The sequence below is a fragment of the Fukomys damarensis genome, unplaced genomic scaffold, assembly GCF_012274545.1.
Source record: "Fukomys damarensis isolate Sample0158 unplaced genomic scaffold, DMR_v1.0_HiC HiC_scaffold_3, whole genome shotgun sequence".
In the NCBI taxonomy this organism is placed as follows: Eukaryota; Metazoa; Chordata; class Mammalia; order Rodentia; family Bathyergidae; genus Fukomys; species Fukomys damarensis.
In genome coordinates this window covers 18,338,963-18,356,433 of record NW_022900915.1, presented here as the reverse complement: position 1 = coordinate 18,356,433, position 17,471 = coordinate 18,338,963, and the positions used below count along the sequence as shown (strand labels likewise).

Genomic DNA, 17,471 nt, shown 5'->3' with positions numbered 1-17,471 from the left:
AGTTTCCATTATACTGGCATTATCATTTGGTTGGAGGAACTGTAATTTCTTTTATGATTCATTGATTATTCAAGAGGATATTTTAAATTTTCCATGTGTTTGCATAATTTCTGTGGTCTTTTAAACAATTGATTTCTAATTTAATTGGTCTATGATCTGATAATTACATGGTATAATTTTGATTCTTTTACATTTACTTAACTGTGCTATATATGATATGTTTTTGAGAAAGTCCCATGTGCTGCTGAGAGTGTATTCTGTTGGATGGAACACTGTAGATAATCAGTTAAGTCTTTGTGTTTGAAGGTTTGGTTTAACTGATATCTTCTTGAATTTTTTTGTTTTTTTGGTCTAGTTGATATGTGATAGTGGGCTATTGAGGTATTCCATTATAATTGTGTTAGTGTTTATCTGATTTTTCATGTCCATTTGTATTTGTTTTCTGAAGTTAGGCATGATGGCATTTGGTGCATATATGTTTATAACCTTTATCTTCTTGCTGCATTGTAGTGACTTCCTTTGTGTTTTCTGATGAAAATGAATTTGGCTTGAAATTCACTGAAATTAGGATAGCTACTCCAGCTTTTTTCCAGAGTTCTTGTTACATAGAATATTATTTTCCATGCTTTGATTTTTAATTTGTGAGCTTTTGAATTAAATATTTTTCATATACTATGCATTGCTTTGTTTCTTGATCCATTCTGCCAGTCTGTGCCCCCCCTTTTTTTTAGCAGGGTCTCCCTTTGTAGGCCGGCCCTGAACTCACTATGTATCCCAGGCTGACCTCAAACTCACTGTGTGATTCTCTGGCCTCAGCCTCAAGTGCTGGCCAATTTGTATCTTTTAATTTGGGAATTGAGACCATTTACATTGAGTTTTTTTTTTTTTTTTGAGTGGCAGGCGATACATTGAATTTTAATAACTAGGAGTTATTGACTTATTCCTGTCATTGCATTATTTTGCTGTTGCTGTTTCCCTCTATTGTCCTTTTTGTTTAGCTGCTTATCCTTCCATGTGTGTTCATTCTTTTTGATTTATTGGTATTGCTGGCTTTATTGTCTCTTTCAAAGATATGCTTCAGAATTTTTTGTAATGATGGTTTGGTGATCGTGAAATTTTTGAGGTGCTCTCTGTAATGGAAATACGTTTCACTGTCAATTTGAAGAAAAGTTTTGCAGAATATACAGGTTGGGATTGGAAGTTGTTATTTTTTAGGGCTTGAAACACTTCACTCCAAGCCCTCCTGGCCTTTAAGGTTTGTAATGAGAAATCTGCTGTAATTCATACGTTGTTTTTTAATTTTGATTTTTCAAGACAGGGTCTCACTATGTATGTAGTTCATGCTGGCCTTGAACTCTGAGTCAGCTTCCGGAGTGCTGGATGATAGGTTTGTGCATGTGGCAGTCTGTTGTAATTCTGACGGATTTACCTTTGTCCTTTCTGTACCAGCTTTTAAGATGTTTTTGTTCTTTATAATGGATTTCTGGTACTTTGAGTACAGTGTGTTGCAGAGAGGGTCTCTTTTGGTTGTGGCTATTTGGGGTTCTATGTACCTCACTTATTTGTATGTTTATTTCTTTTCCTGTAGTTGGAAAGTTTTCTGCCGTTATTTCTGTGAACACATTTTTATGCCATTTGTGTTACCTTCTGATTTGTCTCTTAGTCCAGTGACTCTTAATCTTCTTTGCATCATGTAGCAGCTGTTGGATACAGTTTTCATGTTCTCCTTGCTATTAAGATGTCTTTGGGTAGTTGGTTTTTGAAGGCAATATTGTCTTTTAGTTCTGAAATTCTAGTCTCACACCAATCATCTCTGCTGCCCATACTTTAAATACAATTTTTAATGTCTTGGATTTCTTTTCTTTTCTTTTTGGTACCAAGGATGGAACTCAAGACCTTCTGCTTGTGAGGCATGTGGCAGCACCACTGAGCTAAATACCCGGCCCTGTCCTGGATTTCTGATTGAAATCTTTTTGTGGACTCAGTCTTTGCTAAACTGGTCATATGTGTTTTGTATCATTTTGTTTAGTTTATCTGGCTTTTTATTAGTGTCTTCTGAAAGCTCTTGTATCATTTTGTTATTCTATTATTTAGTTAAGCTCTTTTGTGATCCTGCTGAATGCCTCTTTGGTCTGTTTTCTAACCTTCTCTGTTGTATTTCTGAGTGATTTGGGTGTGTGGCTTATGCTATTCTGCCCCTGGGTGCCCACTCGTACCCCCTGGTCTGGCTTCGGTGGAGTTAGAAGTGTTGGGACGCTGGCTTCAAACTTGTGGCAATCCTGCCTCTGCTTCGGGGTTGCTGGAAATACAGGTGTGTGTTTTCACACCTGACTTCAAACAGAGTTTTGGTAGGATGTCATAGACCTGATAGCAGCTGAGGAGTGCAAGATGAAAGAGATGGCTACCACTAAGCTCTTGGCCACTGTGTTCTCTCTTCATAGTGGTGTGCTCTCACCCTGCGGAGTATACTTTTCCTCCTTTTGAATGGTCCACACTACAGGGTATGTTTCTCTTACTATCTTTAATAAATGCGAAACCTCACTGTGTTTTTCACTTGTTTATCCAATTCTTTGTTCAGGACATGCACACACACAGGCCTACAAATCACCTCTGTAAGAATGCTTTTGCACCCCAAAACCTATTAGAAGGACTCAGGTCGGAGCAGAATCCTGTACTCTGGTTGCAGCTCATAGCACCCGCTTGTCTATTGATTGCACTGCTGAGTTTTTCCCTGAACCCCTCTGGAGTCTCCAGCTTTCACTGTCTCTAGATTCTGTCTCCCTTTCGCTTGAGCCATGAACCAGGCTCTGGGGAGGAAGTGCTTATTATTCTTTTTCTTTTCTATGTTAACTCTTACATCTCTGTAGGTTTTAATTTTTCTGTCAGATTCTTTCTGGTTCTTGGGAATCTACTTCTCTTTTTTTTTTCCCTTTCCCTAAGTAAGTTGTCATCTTGGAGAGAGTTGTTGCTTACCACTGAATTTTCCTGGAAGTATTGAGTGCATGTATTCTTTCTCTTTGCATGTGTACTACTGTAATTCTGCCTAATCAGTCTGCCTGTACATCTCACTAGTGAGTGCTGAAATGGTTTTGAGTGATGATAAGTCAAGAGCCTTACCCTAGGCAAGTTGAGGTCCCCATTTCCTCTTTCAGTGTACCTCCTGAGGCCCTGTCTGATGATAATGGGTCTTTATTTGGAAGGAGTGACAGCTTCTAGGGAGTGACAGAGTGACAGCTTCTACAGTGTGCCATGAGTGCCTGTTATAAAATGTATGCAATGAGTTGATCACACACAAATGACAAATGGCTCATTTAATCTAGTTACTCTGTAGTAGATGGGAAACTCTTTGCTCTGATTATATTGTGGCTCTTACTATTGGCGAAAACTAAACTAAAAATGTTTTTGGAATGACATTGTAATTATGATTAGAAATAGACTATAGGGCCGGGGATTTATCTCAGTGGCACCGTGCCTACCTCGAGAGTGCAAGGTCCTGAGTTTGATCCCCCAGTTCAAAAGAAGAAAAAATTGTAGTCTCTTCCCTCCCTCCTCCCTCCTCCCTCCTCGGGATTGAACTCAGGAGAACCTTGCACTTGTGGTCAGACACTGTGCCACTGAGCTAAATCCCTGACTCATGAAATAGACTATAATTTTGTGGGGAAAAACTCCTTTTTGTTTATATGGCCCATATATATTATTTTCCCCTAATACTGAAGATTGAACCCAGGGGTTCATGCATGCTATGCAAGTAATCTAGTGCTAAACTACATTCCAACCCCTTTTTAAAAATGTTCTTTTGATACTGGGAAGCCGAGGCAGGAGGATCACAATTTCCAGCCAGGCCTAGCAGTTTAGTGAGATCTTGTCTCAAAATAAAGAAGAGCTTGGGACACAGTTTAGTGCAAAGACTTTGGGCTAAATCTCCAGTAATGCCAAAAAAGAAAAAAAGTTATTTTGAGATGCTTTCACTGAGTTGTCCACACTGTCCCTGAACTTTTGATCTTACTGTTTTGGCTTTGAGTAGCTAGCTGGAATTACAGGTCTGCCTCTGATGTCCAGCAGAGTGAGTCTTAATTAAAAGGATTACCGCTTTTTGTCAGTTACCAGGAGATTTGAGAGTTGAGGTTCCAGCAGCTGTGTTAACTGCTTAATGCAAATACATTGTGGCATATCTGTGACAATACTGAGTAATCCAGAACCCTAGATTTTGTGCCGTATGACAGTTAACATTGTTTTGGGTGTGTGTAATTTCTAAATTGATTTGCATTTAAATGAACCATCCTGAGATTTCATTAACATAACCTTGCGGTTGAGTAGTATGGTAAGGTAGACTAAAACTTTGGAGCAGGCTTATTTTAAGAATGATGTGCCCATTGTAAATGAACTTGTGTCTTTTGAGAAGATATGTATCTCTTTGAACAAATGAAGCAATTTGCCACCACTTAGCTTCCTTGCCTCTGATGGAACTATGCTTTTATTTTCTCCTTGTTGCTTCTGTTTCACTTTCTGTCATACAGATTGCTAGCCAAACTACTGCATCTCTGTTCTTTTCAAAATTTATAGCAATATTTTGCTTTATAGCCAGGATTTCCATTTATAAAGTAATGAAGACTGAATAACTACAGTTTAACTTTTTATTTAGTTCCACTAAGCATGATCCTTCCTGGAAAAACTTAAGGTTGTTGTAATTCATTAAGGTTGGCTAGCTCTGGTAGGTTTTGTAATAGATCTTGCAAAGGAGTGCTCTGTAAGTTAATTGGAAAGCTAGAAACTGCCAAGAGTTTTATAAGTTATTTGTTCAGCTACTCTAAACAACATCATTAATTGTACAGAGCCAAAAGATATGACTGAGATTAAGGAAGAAGCTTTTTCTTGGTAGGCTTGTAAATATTTTTGAATCAGGTTGCATAAATTCAGTTCAACTAATCCTATGTGTGCTCTGCATAAAGTTCCTTGCTAGCAAGCAGTTTAAGGAATATAAAGACGCATAAACATAGTTAAAATATACCTTTGAAAAACCACATGCCAAATCTCAGGAAATTAATCAAGTTTACTAAAACTACCCAAGGCTGTGGAGAGATGACATAAACGAAGATTGTTGAAATTTCAAGACAGGAAGGGTGTGGAATATAGAATTCAACATATTCCATTTTATACATGAGAAAACCAAGATCTAGAGAGGTGAAGACAGTTTCCCAAGGTCGGAGAATAACTCAGTGACAGAACTTACTAGAAGCTGGTGTTCTTTCTAGTGGAACACATTCTCTTTAGATTTTTAAATTCTCCGCTTTTATTTTTTCAAAACCTTTTAGGTTGGGGGTCATCACGAGTATTACTTGGTGTTGTAGCATAGTTTAATAATGCTCATTGTCACTCTTGGCAGGGCTTTTGATTAAAGATGCTGTTACCGAAAGTCTTGCAAATACATGTATGAGTTCTCAATTTTCAAGTGTTAGTACATTTCAGATTTCTCAATGTAAGTGGGAGATTGAGTCCTTTGCTTCATTCCCTTTGGGAATTGAATTTGATAGTTTTTATGGAGGAAGGATAAGACCTCAAGAAGTTACTGGATGTGGAGTTTTGGAACTAGAAGAGACTTTGGAGAAGAGTCTTACTCAGAGGTTGAAGAGTGGTGATGGCAAATGTAGTACCCACGCATTTGTCCCATACAGCAGTAAAATTTTGGAGCAGTCGTTCCTAATATTAAAGATGGGAGATTTTGGGCCAGGGATTTAGCAGTGGTTCCACTCCTGCCTTGCAAGTGCAATATCCTGAGTTTGATCCCCGGTCCAAAAAAAAAAAAAGATGGGAGATTTTACGTGAAAATTTGTATCTGACATCTTTTTAAAAATCAGATGATCTGGTAACTGTTTCTTCATGGTAACGAATGCCTGGAGTTGTTGATGTGCCACTGGCCATAAGATTTCTAATTTGGCAATCCTGGCTCCTCCTAGTAGGGCTCTCCCAACCTGGGGAGAAGAAGGTGTCTTGTAATTCATTATTGTGCATATATTCTGCACTGCTGTGCATCCCTTCTCCCCTTCTTTAAAGAAATTATTGCTGGGGACGTAGCTCAGTAATAGAAAATGTGCCTAGCCGTTTGCTTGTTCAATCCCCAGCACTGCCCGCCTCCCCAGGCATTAAAAAAAAAAAACTATATAAAATTCTGTTCAAAATAGGGAAACAAAAGACCCAGAAGTCTATTTCAGAATAAAAATGAATGTATGCATTTTTTTGGCAAAGCAAATTGTTATATGTTATCCTTGCTTATACCTGCAATCCCAGCACTCAGGAGACTGAAGCAGGAGGATTGCTACATGTTCAAGGACCCATCCTGGGCTACATAGAGAGTTGAAGGACAGCCTAAACTGCCTAGGGAGACCCTGTCCCAAAAAACAAAAACAAAACAATACAAAAAATTAAAGACAAATGTTAACTAAATGTCCACTTGCAGTTATCTTCACTTGCTACTACTCCTTGGCTCCCTCTACAATCCTGGAAGGTTCTTTGTGTTACTTCTGTTGAAGCAATGTCTGTGAAATGTTAGGAACTAGGATCCCATGTGGCAAATAATTTCTTCTGAAATGTCTTATCTGTGACATTTGATGGCATTTGTTTGTGCTGTTGGGCAGCCCTTTAGCAATCTGGAGCATTCCATCTCTTCAAGTTTACTGACTTGGGTTGATCAGTATAATGGACAAATAAACTTTAAAGACCAAAGCACAAGCCTGGCCTAACTACCAGTATGAGTGCAGAGTGCAAATCTGCCCACCTGCAATTAAAAAAAAAATTCCCCAGAAACTGTAGTGTGTTACCAGATTAGGCAAATTCAAATTTGCCTGTCTCAAAAAAAACAACACCCCCCAAAATAGTAATTTCTTGTGGGGAGTTCGCACGTCTCAATTATTTCTTCATCCCCCTTTCCTCTCCTTGCCCCTCTATCTCTTGATCCCCTTCTCATTTGAGAAAGATCTCTACTTGTTATCTACAGCTAATTAAATTTATTTATTTATTTATTTTGAAGCAGTGTCTTAGTGTGCAGTTCAGGCTGGCCTTGAACTCACTGTGCAGCCCAGACTGGCCTCAAACTCATGACGCTCCTGCCTCAATCTCTTAAGTGCTGGGATTACAGGTGTGTGCCACCGGCGCAGCTATTTAAAAAAAAAAAAAAATTTTTTTTTTCTTTTGAGACATGGTCTTGCTATGTAGTTAAACTAGCACTGTGTAGCCCAGGCTGACCTTGAACTTGTAAAAATTGTCCTGTCTCTCCCTAGTATTGTGATCACAAGTATGTGCTATCATACCTGACATGTATACACACACACACACACACACACACACACACACACACACACACACACACACACATCTTTTACTCTTATATTTTGCAATATTTAACCTTGTGTGTCTGCTTCACTTAACAGTTCTCAAAGTACATCTTTTTTTTTGAGAAATGTCTCAAGTTTATCCTTCGTTACAGCAAAATAGTACTCTGTTGTGTATAAATACCACATTTTTTTTACCCATTCATAAGTTGCTGGACATTTAAGTGCTTCCAAGGTTTTGTTATTATGAATTGGGCTACTGTTAATATGGGTATGCATGTGTCATTGTAATATGATGTCTTCAACTCTCTGGGGGAAGAGATCTAGAAGGGGAATAGTTGAGTCAAATGGAATTTCTATTTTTAGTTTTTTGAGCCATTCCATGCTGATTTCCATAGTGATTGTGCTAGTTTACATTCCCTCCAACTATGTAGAATGATTCCTTTTTCCCTGCAATCTTGCCAGCATTTGTTATTATTTGATTTCTTGATGAATATATAAAGAACTGAAAAATTAGACCCCCAAATAAAAGACATGATAAAAAAATGGACAACTGAAATGAATAGACACTTCTCAGATGTACAGATGGCCAGTGAACATAGGAAAAAAGTTCAGCATCACTGGCCATTAGAGAAATGCAAATTAAGACAAAGCTAAAATTTAGTTCGTGTTTAGTATTATTTTGAAGTGACTATTAAGCCTCTCGTCAAATTTTATTTAATGTGTTAATAAAGCAGCACACATTATTATATCCATATTTGTTGTTTAATTAAAATATTTTTATAATTATCTTTCTCTCTGTATATATTTTGTAGTCCTTTTTATGTTTGTCTTTTGAGACAGGGTCTCACTGTGTAATCCAGGCTGGCCTCAAACTCATAATCCTCCTGCTCCATTCTCCATGCATAAGACTCTGTCTCCGGCTTGTAACCATTTGAATTGTATTTCGCTTCATTTAAAAGACTTAACAGTATTTGTCTCAGATACTTTTGTGACTGAGACAAAGACATTCTGACAAAGGGTTTTATATCTGTACTGTCCAGTTGTTGTCACTAATTGCCTGTGACCACTGAGTACTTAAAATGTAGCTTGTCAGAATTGAGATGTGGTATACTTTAAACATAAATACTGTATTTTGAACACTTATTGCTTAGGAAAATATCTCTAGTTTTAAAAATGTCGATTACATATTGGAATAATAATTTGGGTGTGTTCAGCTAAATGAAATATATTAAAATTAATTTTGCCAACTTTTGAAAACTTTGTAAATGTGATTTAGAAAATTTTAATTACATATATGACTTTTGTTTCTACTGAACAAACAGTGTTGATGTATAAACTTTGTGAGACTGCCCCAGGATCAGTCCATGGGCTTAAAAAAAGTTTCAAATCTCCATGTAGAGGCTTAATTAGATTCAGGTTAAACATTTAAAATATTTTCTAAAATGAAGAATACTTTGTGGTAATGGATGCTTCATATTATATCATTGGGAGAGAGGTATTTTGTTCCTTTTTCAGGAGTACTAAACTTAATTGTTTAAGGAGAAACTATAAGATGTCATCATTTCATATTTAACCCTTTGTTGCTAAGTAACCAGTTAGGTGATACAAACACAAGAACAAGGCTATTTCCTTTTTACCCAGTGATTTTTAACATCCATTAATAATACTTTCCTGACTTAGTTATTTTAATGGGGATTACAAAGTGGTCATTTTCTAATTCTTCTATGTTCATAGTAAAAGACATTCCCTCCCCACCTCTGTTGTTTTGAGGACTCCCCCATCATAAACATGCACACATGCATGCACACATACATAACATTTATTTATTGGTCCTTAAAAAAATCCCCTTCTCCCTCCGTTTCCCTCTTCCCCTCCTTAACCCCTTCTTTGTACTGCTATATCACCTAGGGTGATTTTAAGTTGCTGGATTCAAGCATTCTTTCTGTCTCAGACTCCCACATAGCTAGGATTACCCACAGGGCTCATTATTCTTTTTGTCAAGCTTTTTGCACCCCATCTCCCCTCTCCAGTCTTAAAACCTCTGGGAGGCTAAGGCAGAAAGATTGCAAGTTCAAGCCCAGGCCCCAGGTGACTTAGCAAGACCCTGACATAGCTCAGTGCAAAGGCCCTAGGTTCAATCCTTGGTACTGCCCTCCCAAAGAAGTTTCCCTTGAATTTGATATTTGATTAAGTGTGGCTTAACATTTCTTCTGGCTTTGAGTGATACTTGTAGGTGCAGAGGGTTGCAGACTTAAGCATTACATTTTAATAGAAGAAAAGATACTCTCTAAAAATAGATAAAAAATTAAGTGAGGTATACCTTTTAGATAATACTGTTTGAGTGTTGTGGAATACGAAAAATTAGGAACTTCATTCACTTTAGCTTTTCATCTTGGGTAGAAAAACTAGAAACATATTGGTATCAGCGAAGCACAAAAGGAAGTTTTGTACGCTTGAGAATGCACTTCTATAGAACCCTTAGTACATTTGAAATTAAATGTAAGAGGTTGTAAGAGTTACTGGATCCTCATATGCAGGGTAGTTAGAATGATTTCATTTTGTGTGGATATAGCGTTCCTGGTATAAAAATGTTTAAGTGTGAGAAGATTTGTTATGTAGTTCATGTCATGTTTGATGTTACCATGACTCTGGCTTTTTGTTTCTCTCTTAGAAATGACTGCTGTCCACACTGGCAACATAAACTTCAAATGGGATCCCAAAAGTCTAGAAATCAGGACTCTCGCAGTTGAAAGACTTTTGGAGCCTCTTGTTACACAGGTAAGAATCTGAAAACACAAATACATAGTTGTTGTAACATGATTCTGTAGCAGTAGGCCTGGGATGGGTTACAAACACAAGACCATGGTTAAAGCTTAAACTGAGTAGTTGAATTTAGATTGATAGTACTTAGATGATTAGCTTCCACTAGTAACCGATTTCTTTCTTTTCTTTTTGTGGTGCAGGGGATCTAACTCAGGACCTTGCACTTGCCCAGCAGGTGCAAGTAACCGAATACTGATACATGGGTTTATTTAATCCTTTAGAATACAGCTGTTGCCCTTTTCTTCTGTCTTACTGACAGTAGTAGAGGTTGTTGGTATGTAGCACAAGTTTTCAAATGTTTGCATCTTGCAGATAATTTCACCCTTCTCTTTTAGGGGAAACATAAGATTGGGACATGGACCCTTGGTTGTTAAGATTCTTCTCTTAGCCTAATTTCCTTTCATTGTGTAGACTTAATTAGCAGTTAACTCAGCTTGAAGGTATAGGTTGGATATGCTCTGTTACAAATACATATATTGTAATGTGGTGGCATTTATTAAGTGTTACAAATAGCTATGTATTTTTTGTTTTGGCATAGTTTGAGAGAACAAGATTGAGAGAAAGATTTGTTGGTGTTTGCTATCTTTAAAAAATTTCATTCCAACTCAAATATAAACTAGTACTTTATATATCTATATGTAGGAGTATGTAGTTAAGACTGAAATGTTTACTTTCTTGAGCCCTATATACCATAAACCTTCAGTAGGTCTTTTATTTGGCAAATGTACACTATAACAAGTCTTAAATAATCTTCAACCTACAGATCATCTGGTATTATGCTTATTAATGATGGTTAATATTCTAGGACCTAAAGCACCATCACAGTAGGCTTCTTTGGGTAGTCATCTTTTTCTTTATTAAGGCCTTTTACTAATTAATTACTAAGATTTGTGTGACTAAACTGAACAGAGACTGCAGAAGTAAGTTATCTTTAAACATTTTGCGAAGATTGATGGTGTTACTGGGGAGGAGTTCTTTCTAAAAGTGGCTCACCAAATAAATGTTACCAGTTCTGGGTTGCTCAGATCTCCTTCAAGAGTTAGATCCCATGTTATTCTCATCCTGAACAAAGAATTGAATTAAACGAGCAAGAAGCAGTGACAAAGAAGGAAAAAATGAAGAGTGAGAGAGAAACTGGCTCTGTAGAGTGAGCTTGGGAAAAGTAAAACAGGAAAAAACAAGATGAAACTATACACTAGAGGAAGCAGGGAGGGCAATTGTGGGGAAAGCCACAATAGCAAGCTCTTCTTGGCCTCTGTGCCCTTTTGTCCTGTCCAAATCTCAGGGAAACCTGTGAGAACTTCTACATGTGGATCCTGAGAGGCGATGCTTGGATCCCACACCACAGACTGAGGTCAGGTCTAGGCCATCCTATTGAAAACCTGCTAGTTCTTGCGAGAAGTCCACATGTAGGGCTTTGGGAACTGTTCTGCATATGTGTTCTGGGTCTTGTAATTAACAGACCACTCCTACTTCCCCAACCAGCTTTGTCTCACCTTAATCTATGTCATTAGCAGTAATAAAATTAAGTATGTATTATATTTTTTATACATTGAGAAAATAAATTATTTTGGAAACTAGAGTATCACTACTATATATCTTAAATATGAAGTTATTTAATGCTTAGCAGATCTTTTAAATATATTGATTCACTTCCTTATGAATAACTTATTTTTGCTATCTTTAAAGATGTTTGTTTTTCTGTTGTTTTCATTTTGAATGACTACAGTTAATTAATTTTTTTAAATGCAATTTTTAGGTTACAACCCTGGTCAATACCAATAGTAAGGGGCCCTCTAATAAAAAAAGAGGTCGTTCTAAGAAGGCCCATGTTTTGGCTGCATCTGTTGAACAAGCAACTGAGAATTTTTTGGAGAAAGGGGATAAAATTGCAAAGGAGAGTCAGTTTCTCAAGGAGGAGCTTGTGGCTGCTGTAGAAGATGTTCGAAAACAAGGTAGGTTAAGATCACTTTTTATATAAGGAGAGGAATGCCTTTCTGAAAAATCCATCTTTTTATTGAGGCCATGGGAAGAGAACCCAATCCCTTACACTTAAGCACTTTGCTACAGAGCTTCATCCCCAGTCCCTCCAAAAGCAATCCTTGAAGGGACTTCTGTGATCAGTATTATTCTTCTACTCGCAAATTGTTCAGTAACTTTGTAATCAGGAAAGTTGCTTATAAAAGAATACAGTGTATCTTTGAAGCTTGTGAATTCCCATCTGTTGAGTGTTTCAAGTGATAGTTAAGTCAGAAATGTTGTAATACAACTTGATAGGAAATAAATAGGACTGAAATTTGCCTTTCATTCTATGTGATATCTCCTTTTAGTTCATACTGAGCATATGGGGGTAGTAAAATGGAAAAATAGTCATTACTTTGATAATAGTCTAGAAAATGTTCCATTCTGTCACACTGGTTTGTTAAACCAGCCGTATTTGTATTGGTTTGGGTTTAATCTAAATGAAACTGGGTTTAAGCCGTGCATGGTGGCATAAACCTGTAATCCCTGCTCTTAGGGAGCCTAAACAGCTTGAACTACGTAGGGAGACCCTGCCTCAATAAAACAAACCAAACTAACCAACCAACCAAACAGAAACTGGGCTTAAAGGAAATCATATTTTGAGAATTTGAAATTGATGAAAGATAAAATGATTATTAATCCACAGCCTACCAATAATTACCATTAGAAAAATTGTCATAATCTCAACAAGAAGAGAAAGACTTTAAATCTGAAAGATAAACACCTTTCCACTCCTCTTCCTTCTCTACTTCCTCCTCCCACCCTTATCCTTTTTATTTGTTTGTTGGTTTGTTTGCTTTTCTTGGGATTGTCTTACCTATTTGCTCAGGGCACCCTTGAACTCATGATTCTCTGTTGGTGGGCTACCGTGCCCGACTGAAAGATAAACTTCTTGAATCCTGTAGTTTTGTGTTAAACTTGTGTTCAACAGGAAGACCTCACCAAAAATGTAGGTTTTTGAAGCTGTTGGATATCAGCTAAGGTGTAGTATGTAGCTATTATGAACAGGTAGTTTCTTGGCCTTTAGGAGAACTGGTTCTGTGGTTCCAGCAAACTGCACAGTCTGGTACAGTCTCATGTCAGATTAATTCCTGTGATAGTACCCAAAAAGGGCTGTACATTTCCTTTTTCTTCTTTTTCTTTTTTTTAATGGTACCGGGAATTGAACTTAGGACCTTGCACTTGCCAGGCAGGTGCAGCACCACTGAGTCACATCCCCAGCCCTTCCATTTGTTGTTCTGAATTTCTGAACTAAATCTTTATTAAAACTTTATTTAGTGAATATTTTTTCTCAATTTTTAGGCTGAAGATAAGTATTTGTAGTACTAAAAATGATGAAATTATTAAAATTCTGTAATATGAGTGGGTGGGTATATTAGTTTGCTAGGGCTCCCATAACATAAATAACTGAGAACAAATTTGGTGGTTTAGAACAACAGAAATTTGTTGGTTCTTGAAGTCACTGTTTAACCCCCTTAAAGTAGATTTTGAGTTTATTTTGAAAAAGGGTTTAATGGTCCAGTTTAGGCAATTTTGAGCTTCCTGTTGAAATCGTTATGGCTCCTAATTTGTTGTCCTCTATGGGAAGGTTCTGCTTCCCAACCCTTATTGCCAACTATGGTGAAACTTACAATTACATTAACAGATGAATTTAGCTAAGTCTTCATTGAGTCTAGTCACTAAGTCATTTAATTGTTGTAGGTAACTTTTTATTTTACTTTTATGTTTCACATTTCAGATGTTTCTCTGCAAATCTGTAACAAGTATGGTAAATACACACTTCAAAAGCCCCCATAATTTTTTAAAAAATTAGTTAATTAATTAATTAGAGACAAACCAGGGTGGCTTTGAACTCATTATATAGCTTAGGCTGGCCTGGAGCTCACTGCGATCCTCCTGTCAGTCTCCTAGGTATTGAGTTTACAGGTATGTACTACCACACCTGGCATTGGTGCCCCCCCACAACTTTGTCTCTGTTACTGTTTTCTTCTTTTCTTTCGGTACCAGGGATTGAATTCAGGACCTTGCTGTTGTGTGGCAGGTGCGGTGCCACTGAGCTACATCCCTGACCCCCAACAACTTCGAATGTGTATCTGGATTTGTCTTTTCTTGTTAATTTTGTTTATATCTGCAAATGCTTTATGTGGTTCTGAATCATAAAGACTTGTCTCTCCTAGTCTAGCTTTGCAGTTACTTATATCATGATCCATTTACCATAACTTGCTTTCTCTTTAGAAAAAATCAAAGCACAAACCAAAAATATAATGCTCTCCCATCATCACCATTGCATTAGATATGAAAAACCAGAATGCATTCCCCACTCCACCCCCTTTTTATTTGAGACAGGTTCCCACTAGGTAGTCCAGGAGTGCTAAGATAACAGGTTGGTAACACCATGCCCAGCTGGCAAATTTTTTGAAGAGCCAGGTAGTAAGGATTTTAGCTTTACTGGTCAAAAAATCTCCCTTGAAACTATTCAGCTCTTCTACTGTGTTGTGAAAGCAGAGCAATACTGTATATAAATAAAAATGTATAGGGCCAGGGATGTCGCTCAATGGCACCAGGCCTGCCTGGCAAGCAGAAGGATCTGAGCTCAATCCCTGGTATAGAGAGGGGGAGGAGAGTGAATAACCATGTTCTAAACTTATTTACAGAAGGAGGAGGTGAGCAAGATTGCATTTATAGGCTGTAGTTTTCTAACACCCATCTAGGTTTTTCCCAGGCTGTTAAAGTGTATTTGTTCATACATTTATTTATAACACTCTTGAGCCAAAAATGAGACCCTTTGTGTATTTGGTTTTGTACATGCCCTGTGCTTTTGGTACAATCATAATACCAAAAAATTTTAATGTATACTGTTTTTGCAGCATTGCAACTTTCTGTATAAGTTCCTTACACAGTGGTAGTAGTAGTAGTAGTGGTGTGTGTGTGTGTGTGTGTGTGTGTGTGTGTGTGTGTGTGGTACCAGTGATTGAATGAGTAATATATATTGTGGGTACACTAAAACATCACCAGATGCTCTAAGTGTGATGAAAACATTAATTTACATAAGACCTGGTTATTTTACCTCAAGGTTAATGAATTGACCAGGTTGAGCCTCTTTTGGTGAATGGGAGCCAGTCATTAGTTGCCTGGATCTAAATCCCTATAATATAGGAGTTACACTGAACTAGTTGTTCAGCATGTGGACTGAAGTGTACGTGTTCCTCTTAGATGTGCTCTTTTCCTTTTGAGACCCTGTTTACCTTCTGTATCCCCCATCTGACTAAATCATTCTTTATACTTTTTCTGCCTACTTTTTTTTTTTTTTTATTGAGTATATTGGTACAATCTAGGTATACAGTACAATTACATTCATCATTGGGATTCTGTACCTTTACATACATAATAGGTCTTGTTTCTCATTTTTTCCCCTTGTCCCTGCCCCTCCCTTCACCCCCTCCTCCCCTCCCCATTTACAAACACTTTATTTCCAATTTTTCAGTTTCTCATATTTTTTTCCTCTCCCTCATTACCTTTCCCCCACCCTTCCCACTTTCCCTACACCTTTAGCCCTTTACTTCCTATTTCACATTATTAATTATCTCATTAGGATCCTGTGTACTATTATAGTTTTTCATCATAATGCTAATTAAAGGAGTTACCTTCTCCTTTCTAAGCTCAGTGTAGCAGGACAGCTTCTTTGGTAGTCTACTGGCACTTTTCTGATATCTACCGTGATACCTGGTCTGCAATAGGCACTTAAATACTTAAGATAGTTAACTACTTTTAAGGAGGACAGTGACTTTTTTCTCAGATGTGAAATTTGTTCTCAGTAGGGGTCGAGAATGTTAAAAAGTTGCCTTTTAAAAAATGCTTATATCAGGGTGGTAAACTATGGCACATGTGCTGTAGCCTGCTGTTTTATCATTGAAAGCTCTAAAAGGTTCATCAGAGGCCTGTACTATGAAATTCACTCATTGGAAGTGTACAGTTCAGTGGTTTTTAAGATGTTCCCAGAGTTGTACAACTAGCATTGCTAGTTCCAGAACATTTTTATCATCCCTAAAAGAATCCTTGTGCTCTTTAGAAGTTACTCCCCATACATATGTATTTCAACAGTGCATAAAGAAGCTGCCTGTTTGGTATCTGAATGTATTTTATGAGTCCTTGATTAAAGTTCTGACCAGAAAAAAGAGGGTCCTCAGCTGAAAAGGAGAGGTACTCTCATTGGTGAGATAAAATACTTGGCATCCACAACTTGAAGAACACGTGGTTTATTTGGCTCATAGTTTCCAGTGGGTTCAAACCGTGGTTTGTTGGCTCCAAGGCAGAAATCGCATGCTAACTATGTGGCAGCTTGGGAGGACAGAGGAGGAAGCTGGGTCCAGGAATATACCCTTTCAGATCACTCTCCTAGTGTCCTGTCTCTTCTGACTAGGACCTGTCTCCAAACACATGAGATTTGGCAGGGGGCGTTTTAGATCTAAACCATGGCATTCTTCTCACCCCAAAAGGCTCATGTTCATTTCATTATGCAAAGTGCATTAGTTCATCTCCAAGGGTCTTGAAGATCTTAATAGTTCAGCATTGCTGCAAAGTTCCAAGTCTCAAGTGTTCTCAAGGTAAATTCTTAGCTTAAGCCCGTGTGAAAAATAAGTACTTGGCACAGGGTAAACATTCCCATTCCAAAAGGGAGGAATGGAATAGAAAGAAATAGCACCAAAGCAAGACCGAAACCCTGCAAATACTGAATCCTGTAGGTCCATGACGAGCATCGGGCACATGGTAGCAAGTTTTGAGTCCCAAATAGCTTGGCCAGTCTTGTCCCTTTGGCCTTGCTGCTTATAGCCCACCTGGCCTCTTTATTGGGCTGGTTCTACTGAATGCCTGAGGCTTTTCTTGGCAAGCGTTCCATGTTCCTGTCATCTTCAACCTCCAGAAGTCTCCAGTGCATCTTCGGTTTCACTCATAGCTTCTTGCATCATTCTTTCAGGGCTTCCTGGCAGGGACTGCAATTTTGTCAAACATTTTTTCCTGGATTCTCTGACCTGCTTCTGAAATCTGTATGGGAGCTTCTTTGAACCTCAGTAGGTCTTGAATTCTGCATGCCTGAAAAACCTGCATCACATGAATTACGCCAAGGTGGACAGCCAGCTCAAGTAGTAGCCTCTTGGACCTGGGCTGAAGGGGCCTCTTGAGTATCTGGATGCCTAAACTCAGGGAAATACTTTTTTACAGGAAATAAGCAGGACACTCTGGGATATCTCTCTCTCGCTGTCTCTTTTTTTTGCGGGGCGGGGGTGGGGGGGGGGGGGC

General features: G+C 38.0%; 1 protein-coding gene across 2 annotated transcripts in view; it reads left to right on the top strand.

Moving 5' to 3' along the window:
• Positions 1-17,471, top strand: part of Ctnna1 (catenin alpha 1) — a 160,178-nt gene that overhangs the window by 19,832 nt on the left and 122,875 nt on the right. Inside the window, exons 1-3 of one of the 2 annotated variants that reach the window (XM_010613787.1) lie at positions 7,114-7,132; positions 10,000-10,106; positions 11,911-12,106. In XM_010613787.1, coding sequence (XP_010612089.1) covers positions 10,002-10,106; positions 11,911-12,106 — 301 coding nt within the window. In that variant the 5' untranslated portion in view covers positions 7,114-7,132; positions 10,000-10,001. Of the gene's footprint in view, positions 1-7,113; positions 7,133-9,999; positions 10,107-11,910; positions 12,107-17,471 lie in introns of those variants that run through there. The other variant, XM_010613786.3, reaches the window with a different exon arrangement.